This window comes from Sciurus vulgaris, assembly GCF_902686455.1.
Source record: "Sciurus vulgaris genome assembly, chromosome: 8".
NCBI lineage: Eukaryota > Metazoa > Chordata > Mammalia > Rodentia > Sciuridae > Sciurus > Sciurus vulgaris.
This window is the reverse complement of record NC_136468.1, coordinates 107,531,362-107,553,206: the sequence shown is the minus strand read 5'-3', so window position 1 is coordinate 107,553,206 and position 21,845 is coordinate 107,531,362. Positions and strand designations below refer to the sequence as shown.

The 21,845-nt window shown below is 43.4% G+C and overlaps 1 protein-coding gene across 1 annotated transcript in view; it reads left to right on the top strand.

The window, feature by feature from the left end:
* The window catches only part of PKD1L1 (polycystin 1 like 1, transient receptor potential channel interacting), a gene marked incomplete at both ends in the record, with an annotated part of 63,891 nt that extends 42,442 nt beyond the window's left edge, over window positions 1-21,449 (top strand). Inside the window, 7 exons of the mRNA XM_079150398.1 lie at window positions 407-491; window positions 3,793-3,911; window positions 8,050-8,160; window positions 16,765-16,999; window positions 17,132-17,190; window positions 20,455-20,683; window positions 21,339-21,449. Of these exons, the coding sequence (XP_079006524.1) occupies window positions 407-491; window positions 3,793-3,911; window positions 8,050-8,160; window positions 16,765-16,999; window positions 17,132-17,190; window positions 20,455-20,683; window positions 21,339-21,449 (949 nt within the window). The remainder of the gene's footprint in view (window positions 1-406; window positions 492-3,792; window positions 3,912-8,049; window positions 8,161-16,764; window positions 17,000-17,131; window positions 17,191-20,454; window positions 20,684-21,338) is intronic.
* Window positions 21,450-21,845: the final 396 nt, after the last annotated feature.

The window sequence follows — 21,845 nt, the reverse complement described above, 5'->3', positions numbered from 1 at the left end:
TGTAAACTAAGGATTCTCAGCCCTTAGTGCATGGGGTCCAAAGAGGCAGATGAAGTACCAAGAGTTGTCTCTCTCCCACCACATCCGCTTGTCGCAGCTGTCACTGTGTCACACTGTCCTTTCCCTCCTCTTCCCTCTCCCTGCTCTGTTGCTGTGTGTTGGATTTCCTCTCTTTTGCCTTCAGGAAGGTAGATGTCCTCTCGGCAAGAAAGGACTCTCCTCTATGGACAGAAGTACACAGTGCCCATGTCCAACAGCCCCAACCTGGCAGCAGCCCCTCTTCCTGCCCATGGTTTCAACCTCGCAAAGGCGCTGACCCACTCTTGTATCCCCATGCTTAGGTGGCAGTGACCTTGGTGGCTTACTCCCACAAGGGCACTGACTGACTGCACTCTCTCCTGGACAGGTTTGTCGCGGCCCAGTGCGTGAAGTGGCTGCAGCTGTTGTCCCTCTCCGTGGTCTGCTGCGTGTTTGTCACCCAGCCACTCATGGTAAGACCCACTTCTGAGGTGGAGGTGCCCCTGTTCAACAGGACCCTGGAGAAGGGAGGGGAAATGGTGGCTGCATTTTGTTAATGTATTTCTTTTCTTCATAGTTTGATTTGAGATGTGGTGAGAAAAAAAAAAAAAAAAAAAACAGGGAGCCAGGCCTTGTGCTAAGCTCCACAGATGCTAAGCCTGAATGGACCACCTCTACCCCCATTTTTCAGTTGAGGAATCTGAGCCTCGAGAACTCAGGTCTTTTGAGCCAGGACTCTGGCGAGTGTTTCAGAACCAGGAAATGGAGGCCTGTTGGCAGTTAGGTACCAGGAGGACAGCTCTGTGGAAGGAACACGGCACAGTGCTGGGACCACTGCAGCTGTCCCATCTCTCCCTCCAGATATACATCATGGCATTGGACTTCGCTTGGAAAAAAAAAGACGACAACCAATTTTTTGCTGAGTCTTTACGTAAAGCAACCAGGAATCTAGACTCAGAATTGGAAGAACATTCCAGAGCCCATGTTCCCCTTTCTCACAGCTGCTGCATTTCTGACTGTGCAGGGGAAGTTGAAAAGGTGAGGAGGTTATCAGAGCAGAGTGAACTGTGCTTTGGAGAACCACGTTATGTTCCTGTCTGTATACAGGAACTTCCCTCCTTCCCTCCGTTCTTCCTTTCCTTTCTTCCTTTTTTTTTGGTGGTGGGGGTTGGTGGTACTGGGGATTAAATTCAGGAGCACTCAACCACTGAGTCACATCCCCAGCCCTATTTTGTATTTTATTTAGAGTCAGGTCTCACTGAGTTGCTTAGCACCTCACTTTTGCTGAGGCTGGCTTTAAACTCACAATCCCCCTACCTCAGCCTCCCGAGCTACTGGGATTACAGGCATGCGCCACCACAACTGGCTTCCTTTCCTTCTTAAATTCAGTTTTGCCTGTTGTACATATGGTATTGTCTTAGGCAGTGTGGATGCTATGAAAAAGAGCATGGCCTTTCAGCCACCACAAAAAAATCCACAGGCTTGTTTTCGACACATGAAATGCAATGTGCTGTTCTGTTCTGTGGAGTAGCTACAAGGCCTTATGAACAAGGCCACAGCCCCAGTTCATTCAGTCAGATGCCATCTCTTCCTCTGCTCATCTCCACTGCTTTCCTCTCAGAAAGCCCAGAGAGCTCCAACAGGCTAAGCATACCCATGAGATGACCTGTCCACAGCCTTCCTCCCTGGCACCTGGATGATGAGAATATGTGCTGAGCAGCAGATCTGTAGTTAGTGGTCATTATGTTGTTATGGTTTGAATGTGAGGTGTCTCCCAAAAACTCATGTGTTGAGACAATGCAAGAAGATTTAGAGGAGAAATGATTGGGTCATAAGAGCCTTAACACAATCAGTGAATTAATCTCCTGATGCGATTAGCTGAGTGGTAACTGAAGTGGTGGGGTGTGACTGGAGGGGCCATGCCTTTGGGGTATATATTTGTATCTGGCAAGTGAAGATCTCTCTCTCTGCTTTCTGATCATCATGTGAGCTGCTTCCCTCTGCCTTTCTTCTCTACCATGGTGTTCTGCCTCACTTTGAGCCTCAAGGAATGGAGCCTGCTGTCTTATAAACTGAAACTCTGAAACCATGAGCCCCCAAATAAACTTTTCCTCCCCTAAAATTGTTCTTATCACATCTTCTATTCACAGCAGTAAAAAAGCTGACTCAAACAGTCATGCTACATTTATATTCACTGTATCATTTGTTCTTATAAGACTTTATGAAGTAGGCAGGATTATTGAAGCCCACTTTGAAGACAAGGATGTCAGGGTTCAGAGAGGTGAAATAAGGAAGGCCACCTAGCAGTATGGTGCACCCCAGCCCCTTAGGTGAGGAGCAGCATTACTGTGGTTTTCCTCATACCTGTTGGATCCTAGCTTTCCTTTTGGCTTCAAAGCTTTCTTCCCTGTTCTCCATGTGCAGATACACCCCTCCCTACTCTGTCTCTGTTCTTTCTCTTTCTATAGTCTCTTCTCAGGGGTGAGATTCCTCTGGCTGATTCAGCCATGATCCTGAGAGCCAGGTTGGCATCACCAGACCTGTGCCCATCCCATTAGCACCTTGAAGTCAACATGCCTGTTTCAGTCAGCTTTGCACCACTATGACCAAAATACCCAACAAGAACAACTTCAAGGAGGGAGAGTTTATTTGGGGCTCATGGTTTCAGAGGTCTTAGCCCATAGGCAGTTGAGTCCATTGCACCAGGCCCAAGAGCAGGCAGCATATCATGGCAGAAGGGCATGGTGGAGGAGCATAGCTCCATTCATGGCAGTCAGGAAGTGAAGGAGAAAAGTGGGGAAGGGGCCACAGGGAAGATGCCACCCTTCCAGGGCATGGCCCCAGTGACCCACCTCCTACAGCCACACCCTACCTGCCCACAGTTACCACCCAGTCAATCCATTCAAACTAGAATGGATTGATTAGGTGACAGGTCTCACAATCTAATCATTCCTGCATTAACAGAGGAACTTTTGGGGAACCCTTCACATCCAGACCACAACAGGGTTCCACCCACCAACATTCCCCACTTTCAGCTGCAGTGCTCACCCTTCTCAGGATGACATGTAGCTGGAAGGTATATCCAACCCCCAAGCTTCAATCTTCAGGTTCACTTTTATACCATTTATACTGCCATGCATTTCTTAAAAGCCCAGCAGCTCTAACAGGAAGGACTGTCTCTGAGCTTCCAAACAGATATCCCCCACATCTGGCCCAGGGTCTCTTCATTGAAAATGTGTTGAATGAACAAATGCATGAATGAGAAATAAATGAATGAATACTTTTGATGGGCTATTTTATCTGGTCACTGTTACATATGTCTTGAACATAAACAGATATAGTATGAAAGTAGTCATATTTTTAAAAAGAAAAAAGAAAAACAAAGGTCATTTTCTTGCTAAGACTGTACTTTAAAATGTTTCTTCCAGACTTTGAAGGTCTCTAAAAGAAAATACCATGCAAATGCCAAAGATAATTGCTCCTGTAATTTGACAGTAGCAGACATGCCTGTTATGCAAAACCGCTCTTTATAGTGGCCCAGCTGCAGCTCCTGCCAAAAAACGTTTGGCTGGGATATACCCAGAGTTTCTTTCAAATGGAGTTACCCTGTCCCCAAACCCCTCCCAACAACCTGGTATACATTCTCTACATAAAGTAGCTCTTTGTTCCCAAATACCAGGCAGAGCTCAGTGATGACGTTGCTTTTGGCCAATGGTGAATGCCTCTCTCCTTCCACTGCCAGCCCGAGGGTCTCAGCATTCTCATCCCTAACAGGTCTTGGCTGCCCGACAACGCGAGCGCCACCTGCGCTGGGCACGTCCACCAGCCATGGCTCAACTCAGGGTCATCAGGGAGAAGATGAGGAAAAAGAGTCGCACACAGGCAGCCCTGAGGTGGGTGCAGATGTGCATGGTATGGGTGCACTTGGGTCCAACTCCCCTTTCAAAAGGAGCACCCTCCTGCTGCTGCTCATTCTTTTTTTTTTTAATTGTAAACAAATGGGGTACAACTTGTTTCTCTGGTTGTACATGAAGTAGAGGCATACTATTTACACAATCATACATTTACGTAGGGTAATGGTGTTTGACTCATTATGTTATTTTTCCTTCCCCCTACCCCTCCCACCCCTTTTTTTCCTCTATATAGTCCATTCTTCCTCCATTCTTGCCTCCCTCCCACCCCCTATTATGTATCATCATCCGCTTATCAGTGAGATAATTTGTCTTTTGTTTTTTGGGGATTGGCTTATCTCACTTAGCAAGGTATTCTCCAACTTCATCCACTTTGCCTGCAAATGTCATAATTTTATTCTTTATGGCTGAGTAATATTCCATTGTGTATATATACCACAGTTTCTTTATCTATTCCTCTATTGAAGGTCTAGGTTGGTTCCACAATCTGGCTATTGTGAATTGAGCAGCTATGAACATTGATGTGGCTGCATCACTGTAGTATGCTGAAAGAAAAGTCTGGGACCAGATGGATTCTCAGCTGAGTTCTACAAAACCTTTAAAGAAGAGCCCATTCCAATACTCCTCAAAGTATTCCAGGGAATAGAAGAGGAGGGAACCCTCCCAAACTCATTCTATGAAGCCAATATCACCCTGATACCTAAACCAGATAGAGACACATCGAGGAAAGAAAATTTCAGACCAATATCCCTAATGAACATAGATGCAAAAATTCTCAACAAAATTTTAGCAAATCACATACAAAAACATATTTAAAAGATAGTGGGTTTTATCCCAGGGATGCAAGGTTGGTTCAACATCTGGAAATCAATAAATGTAATTCACCATATCAACAGACTTAAAGTCAAGAATCACATGGTTAGTTTGATAGATGCAGAAAAAGCATTTGATAAAATACAGCATCACTTCATGCTCAAAACACTAGAAAAAATTGGGGTAGTGGGAACATTCCTTAACATTGTAAAGGCCATCTACGCTAAGCCCAAGGCCAATATCATTCTAAATGGTGAAAAACTGAAAGCATTCCCCCTAAAAACTGGAACAAGGCAGGGATGCCCTCTTTCACCACTTCTATTCAACATTGTCCTTGAAATGCTGTTCATTCTTGAAGATTGTTCTCATCAGGGATTGGGGAATGCAAGTGGGAAAATTCTTTTCCATGTATCATATCATGCCCAGCAGATGGGATACACAAAAACTGCATCAGAAAACTTGGTCCTGCAAGCTGCCGGTGATGAGAAGTTGGTTGATATCTTACTCCCTTGTTCTTCACTTCCTCTATCCATGCATGGACTCAGGAGCACAATTGCATTTAACCTACCCATATCTGCTCTTAGCACCAGACTTGGTATTCTGCTACTCCAGTTAGGCACACAAGGCTGTGAAATGCTATAAGATAAACATAGCGCTTCTTTCTAGGTCAATGACTTGGACCAATGAAAAGTATTTAAAAGAATTTAATATTATAATATGCACAATTATGGTGCTCCACACAAAATTTGTTTGTTTTTTTTTTTTTTTTTTTAGATAAAACACAAAATTTAAGAAACAAGGACCAAACCTTTCTGAGTTAGACCTCAGACGTGTTTCTTTCAATGGTACCCATCCCCTTTGAGACCCATGACAGGCACTGGGTGGCAGCTCTGGAGGAGCCTTCTGCAATTATTAGCCAGAACTATAGATTTCTGATGTAGTTTTTCAAGGATTTGGGAATTCCTGACATTTTTCCCAAAATGGTATTGCTTAAGTATGTAACAGAAATACCTCCAACCATCTTCCTTAACTTTATATTAGAGTGTGGAGCATAGTTAGCACCCCTCGGATATGGAAGGTGTTCTAAAGCAAATCATTTTTCAAAGAGAAGAGCTGTGGTTGTGTTAGAATATCACCTTTCAAGGTGAGTAGGAGAAGAATTTCAAGAAGATGAAGCAGTGGCAAAGTTTTTTAAATGGATGGAGTTGGAGAATATCATGCTAAGTGAAATAAACCAATCCCAAAAAACCAAAGACCAAATGTTTTCTCTGATAGAGAAACTTTGGATTGGGCAAAGGGAAGTGAGGGGAGGGGAAAGGGTGTGGGGGTAGAAAAGATGATGGAATGAGATGGACATGCATTCATGTATGATTGCATGAATGGCATGACTCTACCTCATGTACAACCAGAGAAATGAAAAGTTATGCTCCGTTCGTGTACAATGAATCAAACTGCATTCTGCTGTCAGGTATAACTAATTAGAACATTCTTTTTTAAAAAGAAAAAATACCAGAAAGGGAAAACAAAAACAAAACCAAAAATCTTATCAAATCACTACATAAAAATAGAGCAATTAAGATAGCAAAAGAAAACTCACAGAAAGTATGCACAACAAAACTAGAGGACAAGTTTCCACCTAGATAGCTTCAAACAGATGGAGAAACCTAGCATGCACCTGAAGCCCTATAGCACTGCATCTCTGCAGAGGGCAATGTGGGGTACCCCAACACCTAAGAAGAGGGCTCAGAGCTCCTGCAATATTGTTGCTTGGAATTTGGCACATCCATCTGGAAGGAGTTTGCACACTCCAGCTCACAGGTGAGTGAAAGGTCTGGAGGCCTGGAGTCCCTAGAGCAGTTTCATGCTGGGGAGCCATAGGCAGAGTGCACACCAGAGAGGGCAGCCCTCAGAGAAAGTAGCTAGAGACAGCAGATTCAGAGAGACGATGTTAGCCCTTTCTGCATTTGACCTGACAAAAGTCTGGAAAATTCCACAAAAAGAAAAGAAAAAAAAAAAAGAAAGAAAACTACAGACAATAAGATAACTTAGTAAAGATTAAGAGGCATGAGCAGAAAAGTGGTTAGTGTAATTCACCATATTAACATCCTAAATAAGGAAAACCGTATGATTCTCTTAGTAGATACACAAAGTGCACTGGACAAATCAAGCATTAATTCATGGAAGAAAGAAACCCCAAAACTCAGCAAACTAGAAATAGAGAAGAAAGCTTCCAATCTAGTACAAAGTTTATTTATAAAAAAAAATACTTCATCTAACATGATGGTGAGACACTTTCAGATCAAGAACAAAGCAAAGATTCTCATCCCTTCCATTGAAAGTTACAATAGAAGTCCTAGCCATTGTAACTGGCAAGAAAAAGAAATGAAAAGAATACAGACTTGAATGAAAAATAAAACCATCTCCTGGCAGATGACAGGAAGAGTCTATCAGAAATTCCCAAATAATCTACAAAAATAACTGCTAGAACTGATAAGTGGTTTTAGTAAGCTGGTAGGATACAAGTGTATATGAAAACATAAATCATGTTCTTATTACACCACTATGAAACAATCAAAATTTAAAAAGCAGGGCCGTTTACCACAGCTCCAAAGAAATGAAACTCTTAGACAAACATCTAAGAAAGCATGCAAGATCTGTATGCTGAAACTCACAAAACTGTAATGGAATAAAATATCTAAATAAATGTAGAGAAATACTGTGTATATCAGTTGGGAGACTGACTCAATATTGTGCAAAGTCTTTCCAATTTGATCTGTAGATCAATGCAATCCCAAACAAAATCCCACAAACCTTTTAAAATGGATACAAACTAATTCTAACATGTATATGGAAAACAAAGAATCTAGAACAGTCAAAAAATGTGAAAAAGGAACAGATTGGAGGATTGATACTGTACAATTTTAAGATATACTATAAGGCTGCAGAAACCAAGACTGTGGGTGTTTGGCAGCAGAATAGACACACAGATCAATAAAATAGACACATGGATCAATGGAGCAGAACAGAGTCTAGAATTAAAACCACACAAATATGCTTGTGATTTTTTTGTGTGTGTGTGCAAAGACTCAAAGACATTCAATGGAGAAAGGATGTTCTTTTCAAAAATGGTGCTGAGAAAATTGAACTTCAATGTGCAAGAAAAATAAAAGTGAATCTCAATATATCTCAAAACTTATACAGAAAATTTCCTCTCAGGGTTCCATTAAAAATGTTTTGCAGAGGGAAAAACCTGGGAATATGCACACAGGTTCTATGAGGATGCTGACTTGAAAATCCCTTCTTTCAGAGACATCTCCACATGCATCCTCATGCTGCTTCTGCTTTTGTTTATCATATATGGAAAATTCTCCCCAGATGAATATTCTCTCAATCAAGCTATCCGGAAGGAATTTACAAGGTAAGAGATTTAAGGGACTTCTTATTTATAACTAAATATTCTATAATAGCTAAATTATGGGATCAACCCAGGTGCCATCAATAGATGAATGGATTAAAAAATTGGGATACACACACAACACACACACACACACACACACACACACACACACATACACATAATGGAGTTCTACTCAGTCATAAAGAAGAAAGAAACTATTGGAGGAAATGGGGAATATCATGCTAAGTGAAATAAGCCAAATTCAGAAACTCAAAGGTTGGATGTGTGCTCTCATATACAGAAGCTGAAGTAAAATAAAGGAAAGGAAAGGGGAAGGGTAGGGTAATATAAAGAACCAATCAAATACAAATTAATAGGTGAGCAAAAGGAAGTCAAGTAGAATAGAGGAAGGAGAATGGAAGAGGGGAGTGAGAACAGGAAGGAAAAGGGAGGAATAATGAACTGAAATCGATTCCCCTGCATATATGAGTGTGTTGGGATGAATTTAACTACTAGGTATAACTATAAAGCTCTAATATAAAAATTAAAATAGTAGAATTTCACTGGGAACAGTGACTCACTCCTGTAATCACAGTGAATGGGGAGACTGAGGCAAGAGGATCACAAGTTCCAGACCAGTCTTGGCAACTTAGCGAGGTCCTAAACAACGTAGCAAGACCCTGGCTCAAATTGTAAAAAATAAAAAGGACTAAGGATGTGGCTCAGTGGTTAAATGTCCTTAAGCACTTGTGCGGTTTAGTGGGCTTCGGTCCCCAATACCCAAATAAATAAATAAATAAATATAAAAATAAATTAAAATAGTAGAGTTTCTTGTAATTCCAGCTACTTGGAAGGCTGAGGCAGATGGACCATAAGTTGGAGGCCAGCCTTAACAACTTAGTGAGACCCTGTCTCAAAATGAAAACTAAAAAGAGCTGGGATATGACTCAGTAGTAGAGCTTCTCTGAGTTCAATTCCCAGTACTGAAAATAAAATAAATTCATGGGAGGTAAAAATGAAAGAACTTAAAAACACAAAGCAGAAAAGTTGCCTCAGTACCCCTGGGCAGAGACACACAGCCATAGCATTTGTCAAACTATATTTCTTTTCCATGACTTAACATCTTTGAAATTGGGATACACATTGTAACCAATTCATATGTTTAAATCTAGCATTCCCTTTTTATTTGAAGTTGGTATAAAATCTGTGACTGGATTTTATTTCACCTGCTAAAAACATTCCGTCTAATAGTTTATTCAAGGCTATGTGATTTTGAAATTTGAAGTTCACAGAATGAGTTGATATTCACAATGGTTTCAGTAATAGGAAGTAAAATATTTCTCTGTGTTCCAAGATTTATGTTCTCTTTCTCCAAAAAAGTATTTTTAAACAGATTTCTACAGCATTTCTAGGAACGTGTTGCCTTTGACTAAGTAATTGAATTTGATGCAAATGTTTTTGTTGGTTTTTTTGCAGAAGTGAATGGCTGGAAAATTCATATAATTTTATTTATTATTTAAGAACATTTTATTTTATCTTCTGCAAGAGAGAAGGTTATTGATACCCAGTCAGATAATGACTAGTAAATGTCATTCCCCTTGTTAGTTTTATGACTCACTAACACGGTAAGACCTGAAAGTTTCAGTTCATTGAGTATGGATGCCCCAGAGCTCAATTATCCAACTTTTTATTGCTGAGCATTCTATCAGTAAAGCTCAGTGATATTTTCTGCCTCCTCCTGCAAAAGCAGCAGCTACTTCTGTTCTTATCTGACATTTTAGGTCTCTCACCTGGACAGGTGCACAAATTATGCCAGTAGGTGGCGCTGTGAGCAAAACAAAGTGATGATTTGCAGCCTTCTCTGGAAATGGAAATACAAACGGAAAAACTGCTGACTTTGGCTAGTTTACTTTTTTATCTCACATTTCATAAGTCAGCATTATTTGACATGTTTCTCCTATGAATTGTTGCCACTTGGTATTCAAGTCAGAAATATCACAGCTGAGATAATATTTGTGAGATCTCTCATGTGTACATGGGTGTGCTTAGATGAACCAACCACTCAGATGTTACCCCAAGGATTCTCAGAGACCTTAGGATTCCTACAAGGGTATAAAACCTCACTACCTCTGGATGGTCTGGCCACAAGGCAGGGATACATTCATGTGTCCTGGTTCATATTGAATGTTTATTAGTGGACCCTCTCTGCCTCACCTCACCATCCCCCCGAACCCCCATGCACTTCACCCTCACCCCATTTACCACTACCTACTCCTGAAACATCAGCAACTCCTGAGGTTTGTTGTTTGTAGTATTCCAGAAAGAGGAGCTAAGGGCCAGGAGGAAAATGGATTAAATGGAACTCAGGGACTGGGCTCCTGGCTCTCTTTTGGCTACTGGATGACTAGCAATCCTTTCTAGGCTGTAGGATCCTCATTTGTAAAGTGAAGGAGTTGGGCTCCTGGGTTTCTGTGTCTTCACAAGAAGTTATCATATTATTGGATTCTGTCATATGTTAGTGGCATTTGAAGTGCTTCTGAACTCAATAAGTTCTTTATAAAATTCCAAGTAAAATAAAACAAAAATAAAGCACCAGTAAATGAAACAAGCACTCTGCCCAAGTGCCAGAAATGGAAAATGACTGCTGATTTTATCTCTCATGTTGTTTAGCTAGCTTTGTAGGCCTGGTTTATATAATTGCTGTAATTAGTACAGACAGAGCCAGAATATTCTTGGCTCATGTAGTTCACTACCTGCACTCCAGTGTGCCAAGAGTACATGTGAGATGAATTCACTATGGTATGGGATGTTTCAGCTTGAGTCTCACTCAGGTCCTTCTTGACACAGCTTCTTTCATGTTATCCCAACAGGGGCCAGGGTCAGACAGTGAGAGCATTTCCTTTAAAAGTCATACAAACTTGGTCTGGGGATGTAGCTCAGTGATAGAGTATTTGCCTCACATGAGAGAGGACCTGGGCTCGATGCCCAGCAGTAAAAACAGAAAGTTATACAAAATTAATGTAGCCATAGAATTTTATACTACTTTACTTGATAAAAAGGCAGAATATGGAGCATATTAGCTGATAGGTATACAATCAGTTTATCTGTCAAATAATCTTGCTTCCAAGAACAGATGATTAACACTTCTCTGTTGAAAATTAAAGGTCATCCTGTTCCCCTCTTCCTGCCCTTTCTTTCACTGCCTCCCCATGTGGGGGAGTGGTGTGTGTGAATATTTGCCAAGTGGTATCTTCTTGTTTTATGTTCCCCTCTCTGGTTTCTTTTCTTTTCTTTTTTTTTTTTTTCTTTTTTTGGTGGTGCTGGGGATTGAACCCAGGGCCTTGTGCTTGTGAGGCAAGCACTCTACCAACTGAGCTATACCCCCAGCCCTCTCTGTTTCTTCATCCCATCCTATTGATGTTTTGGTAGGCCTTCAACTTGCTCTGTGTCTGACCAAGATTTCAAAAAAAGGGGAGAGTAGAGAATCAGCACCCAACAGGTGGCCTGCATAGATTAGGCTTTAAATAGGCAAAACCAATGAAGACCAAATACGTGAATGGATGGGAGGTCATCTGTCTGTAGGAAAAAAAGGAAATTAAGCCAGTTAGATAAATTAGCTTGCTGGAGTTCTATACCCACATGCTATGGAAATTTTTGAACACATTAATAGTATATATAAATAGTTAGCTAATACTCTGTTAACTTGTAAGTTAATGACCTTTCTTTGTCCTTGGTTTCTTTTCCTTTTAATCGATTTTTTTTTCTTTTTCTGCGGTGCTGGAGATTGAACCCAGGGCCTTGTGCATGCAAGGCAAGGACTCTACCAACTGAGCTATATCCCCAGCCCTCTTTTCCTTTTATATTGTCCAATTTTGTCATGCCTACAAGGTTTTAAAACACTTTTTCTCAATTATCTGCAAAAGTTGTCCTCAATTACCAAAGGAATATCTGCTCCAACACTTGCCTGAGAACATGGTCTCTGTGGTGTGCTGGCCAACAGTTCTCTCTGAAGAATAAGGGCACTATCATCTGCCAGCCAATTTCCATGGTGTAAATGTTCCCACTGTTGTCTTTGTCATGCCACCAAGGTGATATCCTCAAACATGGAGTTGGAAAGAGATGTGCACAACTGGTTGTCAGGCACCCCTGTCTCTATAGCCTAACTTTGCACAAGTCTAATTTGTCAAAGCCACAGCCACCATTTGAGGAACTGATTTCAGCTCATGCGTTGGAGGAGTCAGATTTGGTTGCTGGAACAAGCAGAACGATTAAACTTATGTGTACTTGAATGACTTGAGTTTATACCCTTCTCTATCTTCTTACCATTTTTCAACAAAATCACTGTCCCCAAGAAGTCTTCTGCTCTCCCCTTTTCATGGAGAAAGATCTGGATGAAATGACTACATTTCTATTTGCTGTGGGAATCTCCATGAGCACATCGTCCTTGCCCTTATTCAGTGTCCTTACTGGGAAGCCAGGTGGAAGGACTCCGCTCTCTGAGGAACATTTGTTCCCTCCCTTGCACTTTGGCTCTGTGCAGAGCTGGACTAATGCTACCAACAGCAGCCTTGGCACACGTGGTTCTTTTGCATTGTCTGGGTGAGCTGAGAATGATACATTCTGTCAGGTCAAAATCAATTTAGGGCTCCCTTAAGTCCCTCCCTTGGAGGAGAGTAGAGCAGACATCTAATAAACACAATAAAGAAGCTCACTGGATGAGCCAGGTGCAGCTCAGCAGTACTATGCTTGCCTAGCATGACTGAAGTTGCAGCCTCAAACCATAAAAAAGGCACTTCATCGGAAACTAGCATTTTCTGGTGTCCTGCTATGTGCTGGGATGCTTTCAACTGTGCCTTCTCACCCAGTGCTCACAGCCATTCTGTGAGCAGGTTAAACACCATGTCCTGCCGCCAGTAAGTTACTGTGCCCTGGCCTGGGAGTCTGGCACCCCCTGCACCAGCCGTACTGGTCACCCACTCCTAACCTCCCAGGCATATGATTTCCTCTGCTGTCCCATCCAGCCTGGAATAGTCTCCCTCAAATGACCTTGAGGCTCCTCCCTTGTGCCCTTCAGGCCTTTGCTGACTGGTCACCTCATATATTCTTTGGCTACTTGAACAAAATCCTTCACCTTGCTCACCCTGCCACTGCCACTTTCTGTTATTCCTGCTTAGATTTTCCCTCATTTATATTTATCACTTACATAGTATGTTTTACTTATGTAAATGCTCTTTCACTTATGATGGGATTATATCCTGATCAAGCCCTCATACACTGAAAGTACCGTAAATCAGAAGTGTACTTAATACTACCCACCTAGCCTACCCACCTCCTAGCTTAGCCTAGCCTGCCTTGAACATGCTAAGAACACTTACCTTCACTTACTGTTGGCAATACCATCTAGCACAAAACTTGTAATAAAGTGTCAACTATCTCATGGAATTTATTGAAAACTATGCTTAACGTGGACAACAGAGTGGTTGGGTGGTATGCTTTCCCACCATTGTACACTCAAAACATTGTTGAGTTGAACCATAAAGGACTGCCTTACATCTTGTTTACTGTTCATTTCCCCACAGGAGGGCAGGGATTTGATTTTCCATTCCCTGGTGTCTACAAGAGGGTCTGGAACTTAGTAGTTGCACAGGAATGTTTGTTGAGTGAATGTGTGAGTGAATGAACCAGTGCTTTGCCTGTTCTCCTTTCTTTCCTGCCACAGAGGAGCAAAGGAAATTTCAGGATTTGTGCCTCATGCTATAAATGGCCTTGGTTTCATTCCTGCAGAGAACCTGAAATTAAAAATTGGCAGGGGAAAAAATACTTTTTGTTCTCAATTTTGATTGTTCTTGTGGATGCAGAAGTAACTTTTTTTTTTTGTGTTTGTTCTTTAATTAAGAAATGCCAGACACTCCCTGGGGGGCCTGAGAAGCACCCATGACTGGTGGGACTGGAGTCTGAGCACGCTCCTGGATGGGCTGTACCTGGGAGGCCCCTCTGCTGCTGGTGCTCAGGTGGCTCAGGTGGGTTTTCCTTTCCTCTTCACTGCACATCATCCAAAGCCACATGACAGTCAGCAAAACTACAGCACCATGCAGGGTCTGGAATGACCATGTGGGTATAAGGTCTGTGGCTCTGCTCTGTGGGTGCCTTGGCTGGCAGAGCACCCTACTACTTTCCCTGTCTGGAACTGACTTACTCCTCCCATTTCACCTTCCTGGGCTCTGCAGGATTCTCCACGTTCTGCACTTGCTGAGCTGAACCACACATAGGGGGACTTCTGGGACTATGGGGAAGAGATGGAAGGTTCTAGTTCAGTATATGAAATAGCATGGCAAGGGGCACAAGGAGCACCTCAGAGGAGGGAGGAGCAAATGGCATCATAAGACAGGGCATCAAGGAAGCTTCCAGAAAAAGGCAAGTTCAGAAGAAAAAGTGAATGTGCTTTTTGTATAATCCTGTTCTTTGTTGGTATTTTATTTTCTCCTCCCTCCCCTTTTATTCTCCTCACTTCCTCCTTTTATTTAGTTGTATTGCATATAAACAGGGATGGCAGCAGTGTTAAAACTTGGGAAAAAGATAAAAGTAGATCATCACTCCTATGAGGTGCAAATTATGAGGTCATCTTTCTACGATGTTAGTCCTTTTCCAGGATGACGCTGGGGATGGAGTTGTGTCTTTCTTAGAATGCTGGTTGCATCCTTAGAATGTTTTTTAGAAAGAAAGATTCTGGCTTGATAGACGAGGCACAGTTAGTTACCCCAGCATCCCCATGCCTCCTTAGCACTACTCAAAGGTGATGTTTGAGATTTACAACATGTGCCTTCCTTTGAGTCTCTTTCTGTCCTTTAGCCTGGAGCCCTTGGTGGAAAATGCTACCTAATAGGCACAATGATAATTAAGCAGCAAAAAGTTTCCCCTTGCAGAGTATGCAAGGTAAGATGCTCTCCTTCTTTTACTTCTAAAAATAAATTTAATTAGGAAAGCCTGGGAGACACTGGTGCTGGAAACTGGCAGATCTTCGAGCACTGGTGGGGTGATTTGAACTTGTCAGGAGCCAGGGCTTGATAGAGTGGGGGCCTGATCTTCCTTCTCCCCTTTCCCAAATTTGCTTGGTTCAGCTTTTCCTTAGAGATCTGGTGTTCTAGCTAAAAGCAAGAATTTTAATCTAAAAGTCTAAATATTCACATATTCTTTGCTAGCTATGTCCAAGATGGACATTTTACCTGTGTCATCCCATAATGGGATCTGCAGCTGTCCAAGCCTCAGACTACTCAGGTATTGACTTTCAGTGGATAGAGCCTTGATCCTTCTAGCTCATGCTAGAACCCAGATACCATGAGACAGGCTGAAAAATGGTCCTGAGGGGAGCAGAGCACCTTGTTGCATTATGTGCATAGAAACCCCAGAAAGCAGGAGGACTTGGGAAGAGTGGTCAGTGACTTATTCTAATTGGTAGCTTGTCCCACAGCCTGCCAGGCCATTCTCAGCGCTCATTGAAGACTCTCTTCCTACGTGCAACCCTGCAATTGGAGGATTTGAGAACAAAAATGTGACCCTGGGTGGTGGCAGGGACTGGGGATTGAGGAAAGAGGACTGCGTGCTCAGCCTGGGCAGAACAAGGTCAGTGAGGTTCAGGGGCCTGCATTCATCCTAGCTGCTGGACAGCTCCTGGCCCAGGCACCACTGGACATGGCCCATCTTCAACAGGTGCTGCAGGCTCCAGAGGCAGGCGCAGCACTTGCAGGGCCTGCAGAGGACTTGTTGGTGCTGTGATGTGATGTGATGAAGAGCTGTACTTGAGCGCGTGACAGAACTCAGCCTCAGACTAAGCACGGAGGGGAAAACAGAGCAGAATACTCTTTCAAAATTGGTTGCTAGAGCTTCCAGAGGTCATGGAGCAGAGTGGACATTTGTCCTATACTGACTATGCTGATCAGGGTGTTTACATGACCTCATTTATTCTTCCCCCAAATGTGGAGTAGAACTTCCACTTCTTTGTTTCTCATCATGCCGATGAGGAGTGGAAGTTCCAGTGCACAGCAGGGGTCTCCCACACCGTGGCCAGGCCTGTGGTCAGGTGGCCTGCCCCATCCCACAAGAACCCTTTGCCCGCCCCCACCTTCCTGGCTCCCTGAGCAGCCCTCACTCCATACCAGGAAGGGACTCTGCTTACAGCAGCAGGAAGTCTTTGCAGTTACAGAAACATGCATTTTGAGTAATAAAAAAAATTAAATGGAAATAATTTAATTTGTACTAAATATCATTAACAAAAAGTGTTAAAAATGAAGTCCATTGCAAAAAGAGGAAAGTGAATATTCTAGAGTGCTTGGGGAGGGACATCCAGCATCTGTGTCTCACATCACACAAGTGAGGAGTGGAACACCTCCCATGGCCTGGATTCTATCCTGCCCGCGGGCCCCATGCTGCTGCAGGGAAGAGAGTGGAGCACAGTGCGCTACTGGGGAGGCGTCCCTAATTGATGGAAGGGCCATCTGAAGCCCAGGTGTTGCTTGTCCTTGTGAAGGTTTGCACTGGGTGTTTCTGGAATGGGGCTGTGCCTGGATTTTTCTGTGGATTTCAAAGCTTGACTCCTAACCTTCCCTCTGAACTTGTGCTGCTTTACAGGCCTGAAGCCCAGGCGGCCCTGACTGCCCTCAGGGCCCGCAGATGGATTGATCACAGCACCAGGGCTGTGTCTGTGCATTTCACCCTCTACAACCCTCCAACCCAACTCTTAACAAGCGTGACCCTGACTGTGGAGGTCCTCCCCACCGGGGATCTTGTCCCCTCATCTCTGGTCGAGTCCTTCCGCATCTTCCGTAGTGATTCCGCCCTGCAGTATTCCCTTGTGCTCCCTGAGGTGAGCTCACCTGCACTTGGCCTCCTGGACCAGCATGGAAGACTGGGCCTCACTGGGCAGAGTGCCCCCACTAGGCAGGACCAACACACTCCATGGGCCCACCGCTCTTCCACACCCTTATCATGTCTCCAGCAAGCAGCAGACCTTGAGCTCAGAGTTGAGCACGAGATGAAGAAGAAAGCAATTGCTGGGTGTGGCGGTGCACGCTTTTAATCCCAGTGGCTCAGGAGGTTAAGGCAGGAGGATCTTGAGTTCAAAGCCAGCCTCAGCAACTTAGCGAGGCCCTAAGCAACTCAGTGAGACCCTGTCCTAAATAAAATATAAAAAAGGGCTGGGGTTGTGGTTCAGTGGTTAAGTGACCCTGGGTTCAATCCCCAGTATAAAAAAAGAAGAAGAAGGAGAAGGAGAAGGAGAAGGAGAAGAAAGTAATCATTATATATGAGGCAAGCACAAATAAAGAGTCATGTGGATGCACTAAAAATTTTTCATAGGAGCATTGCAGCCAATATCTAGATCAGTCTTACTCCCCTAAGACTCCTAAGATGGACCTCAGTTATCTACAGTCAGCTGTGGTCTGACAATATTTAATAGAAAATTCCACAAGTGAACAAGTCACGAGTTTTAAGCAACTTTGTTATAGTATATGGCTATTATTATTTTATTTTATTATTCATTATTGATGTTAATCTCATACTGTGCTGAATCTATAAATCAATCCTTAACAGAGATCTGAATTTATAGGAAAAAATACAGACTACCTAGGAGCTGGTACTCTTTGCAGCTTCAGACACCAGTGGGGGTCTGGAAATGCATCCCCCTAAGATGAGGGAGGGACTGCCGTACAAAGACTGAGAACCTCAGATAACAGGCATCTGTTTAACACAGTTCTCAAAGCTAGAAGTTCAAGGTCAAGATGCCAGGAGGTCAGGCTTTGGTGAGGGCTCTCTGTCTGGCTGGTGGACAGCCACCTTCTCACTATGTTCTCCCATGGCCCCTTCTTTGCACAAGTGATGAGAAGGGAGCCTGTGGGCTCTCCTGCCTCTCTTTGTGTGAGGACACCAATCCTGTAGGATGAGGACCCCACCCTTGTGCCCTCAGTTAATCTTAGTTACTTTCTTTGAGGTCCCATCCTCACACACAGACACACAGAAGATTCTAGCTCCCAATGAATCTGGAGAACTCCAGACTTTGGTCCCTGGCATCAGGGCTCTGGTTGAGATGGAGTGGCCCAGTAGCTTCACTGAACTATGAAAAGCACCAGAGGTCATCCCAAGCCTTTCCTCAGATACTTTGTTGGATTGGGGCCTTATTTAGCTTTTCTGCCTCAGAGAACCAAGTCCCACTGTCACTTCCATTAAGCTTACTTTGCCTGGGACATGCAACAGGAAGTCCCAAGAGATTTGGAGCATAAGGACAGCTCAGAGACACAGTCAAGGCTGATTCTGTGAGTGGAGCTCAGAGGAGTGTACATCTGGATTGGGCAGCATCTGGAGCAGTACAAAAAAGTCAGTCATCAATGTGAACAGGAGTCCTGTGCAATGTTTTTTAAATAACATTTTTAGTATCAGTAGAGAAGAAAATGGTAGACACATATTAAGATTCCAGACCAGCAGGATAAGTTGTACTGATTTTTCCTTTGGTTTCAGGCTCCAGTGAGACATGACACAGCACTGCTATTTAACACCCGAAGAGAACTTAGCTCTAATTATGTTGGTAGCTTCCTAGAGCAGGCCCACACCTCCACAAAGGACAGTGGAATATATGAAGCCCCTGCTCATGGGTTTCACTCCTATATAAACTCATGAATAATTTGGAATTTTTAATAATTTTTTTTAGGTTTTTGATTCATTAGACACATATGGGGTACAACTTTTTATTTCTCTGGTTGTACATGCAGTAGTCATACCATTTGTGTAATCATACATGTACATAGGGTAATGGTGTCTGTCTCATTCTGTTATCTTTCCTCACCCTCTGCTCTCTCCCCACTCATTTCCCACTACACAATCCTTCCTTCCTCCATTTTGCCCTTACCCTCTCCTCCTCCCCATTATGTATCATCATCCACTTATCAGAGAAAACATTTGGCCTTCGGTTTCCGGGAACTGGCTTATCTGAGACCCTGTACCAAATAGAAAAATAGGTCCAAATCTTCGTCATGTCAGCTTAGGACCAGACTTTCTTAACAAGAGTCCCAGAGTGTAAGAAATAAAAGCAGGAATCAATAAATGGATAGATTCAAACTAAAAAGCTTTTTCTCAGCAAAGGAAGCAATCAACAGTGTGAAGAGAGAGCCTACAGAGTGGGAGAACATCTTTACCACAGGCTAGAGTACTAATCTCCAGAATTTATAAAGAACTCAAAAAACTTTACACCAAGAATACAAATAATCCAATCAACAAATGGGCTAAGGAACTTGGCAGACACTTCACAGAAGATTTACAACAATCAACAGATACATGAAATTTGTTTTTATTTAAGCTTTATTTTATAAATTTATTTTTGTGTGGTGCTGAGGATAGAACCCAGTGCCTCACATGTGCTAGGCAAGCTTTTCACTACTGAGCTACTACCCCAGCCCCAATAATTTGGAATTTGAACTAGTGCATGATGTACAAAGGTGTGAATAAATAGGTAACTCATCACTGGTGAGAAAACTGCTGTAAGAACTTTGTCAGGAACTTTTAAAGACTTTACTTGATCAAAAATATTTAGTATATATGTATATGTCATATTTCATATACATGTGTATGTATATACTTGTATATGCGCGCGCGCGTATGTGTGTATGTGTGTGTGTATATATAAACATTGCTGTGAGTGGTGCTGAGGAAGGACTAGAGTGACCAACATGAAAGCTAGGAGGCCTGATTTTGCCAGTGGACATTCTCATGGTGGTTCTGCTGCCTGCAGTGCCCCTTAGGCCCTGACACCTGGCACAGGTGGGTTTCTATGAGTGCTTGACAAGTGAAGAGATACCACCTTGCCCAAGAGCCTATTGCAGGACAAATTCATTATCAAATGCTGCAGAGCAAAAATGTGACTTTCATTATGTCTATTCAAAGGTGATTGACAGGAAAGGTTCTGGGCAGCCAGAAGTTTATACTTTTAAAAGATAGTATCTTTGAATTTCTGCTTATCTCTCTTGTTTGTATTCCCCTCGCCAGCTGGTCTTCCTGGTACTCAACCTGATTCACCTCTGCTCTCAGCTCTGCAGAATGGTTGAGGAGGGTGTCCTCCACTATTGGCAAAAATCAAGGAGCTGGCTTGAGGTAACTTCCCTTAAGTCTTTATGAGAAAAAATGCCAATAATGTGTTTTTGTCTGAAAAGAAAAAATAATTTTAATGGGACGTTGATTATGCCCTCGCTACTTGCAACATCACTGCAGCTTCTCCCTCTGTCATGTTAATGCTAAAACAACATTTGAAACCACATCTATTGAATATTCTTGCAGTCGATTTATGAACCAAGTGTCATCAGATGCCAGGCAAGCCCCTCCTCAGGAGCTGGCTGAGCCGCCCCCTTTCTCCTCAATGCTACAGCTCTCTATGGTTGGAGTGACCCTCACCTACTACACAGCCTCCAGTCACCTCACCACTCTTGCTGGGGATGTCATTGACCAGTTCCACAAAGGATTTTTTCAGGTGTCTATGGATCTCAGTGTGATGGCATTGTGGAATCAGGTATGGTGGGGACTCTGGGCTATACAAACAGAGACCATGACTGATGCTGTCCAAAAGGCAAAGTTCACAAAAGGTCTAGAAGGTGTGATGGGTTTGTTCCTTGTTGACTGACAATGCTCTGAGCTTGAAGATAATGGTGGCCAGAACAGTGAGAGGCCTGGAAAACTTGGGACATGATTTGCAAGCTGGGGTACATGATTCTGTGTGGGGCAGAACTGAAGGGCCTGAGACTTTCTGGAATGCTAAATTGTAAGAGGAAGCAGGCATCTATGAAGTGTGGAGGAAGGAGTCTAGCGCTGACATGTGTGGGTGCACTGTGTCTGTCTTTCTCCCTTCATCTGTGACAATCCCAGACATAGGTGCTCTTTACCAGTGACAACACCAAGGCTCAAAAGCCCAAATCTCACAACAGGGAGACGTCCACCTTCCAAGTCCCTGCACCTTCATTCCCCAGGCTCCCACCTATAACATGGAACCTTTTGCCAGAAGGAGCAGGCAAACATGTGCAGGCTGGACCTCAGGAAACCCTAGGAGAGGGGTGCTACAGGGCAGGGATCCACCACCACCTCCTGGACCTTCTTCAGGTCCACTGCCTTATGCTGCAGTGGGTTTGTGGAAGCTGAACCCACACACTCTTTCCTTGTCCTGTCCACAGCTAATACTTCCCTCACCCAAAGACCTCCCTAGACCTCCATTTCAATCCACCTACAGGGCACTAGGGCCAACCCATAGCCTGAAGTGGCCTCTCATCACCGGGGCAGCTTGAGCCCAGAACAGTCTGGCAGAGGGAGACCAGTTTGCCTCCAGCCTCAGATCCTCCCCACCCAGCTCTGCTACTTCCCCTCCACCTTCCTCTTGCTCCTCCTGTGATCTGGCCCTGACCTGGCTCTCCAGTCTGCTAAGTGGGGAGGCCTGCTGGTCTTCCTCCACTGAAGCTCCAGCCCTCCCTTCCTGGCTAAGTGTTGTCCCTGTCTCCTTTCAGGGGTCATTTTGTTGCAAGCACCAAAACCGCAATGACCCAGGGGAATGAAATGTGCTCTGAAGGAGCCCACACAGGAGAATATCTGGACTTCTTCCTGAGGAAAAAGAATACAAATTGTCTTTTTTTGGCAAATGTCACTAGAACTACAGCTTCTTGAATACATTCCTGAGCTCTCCAGGG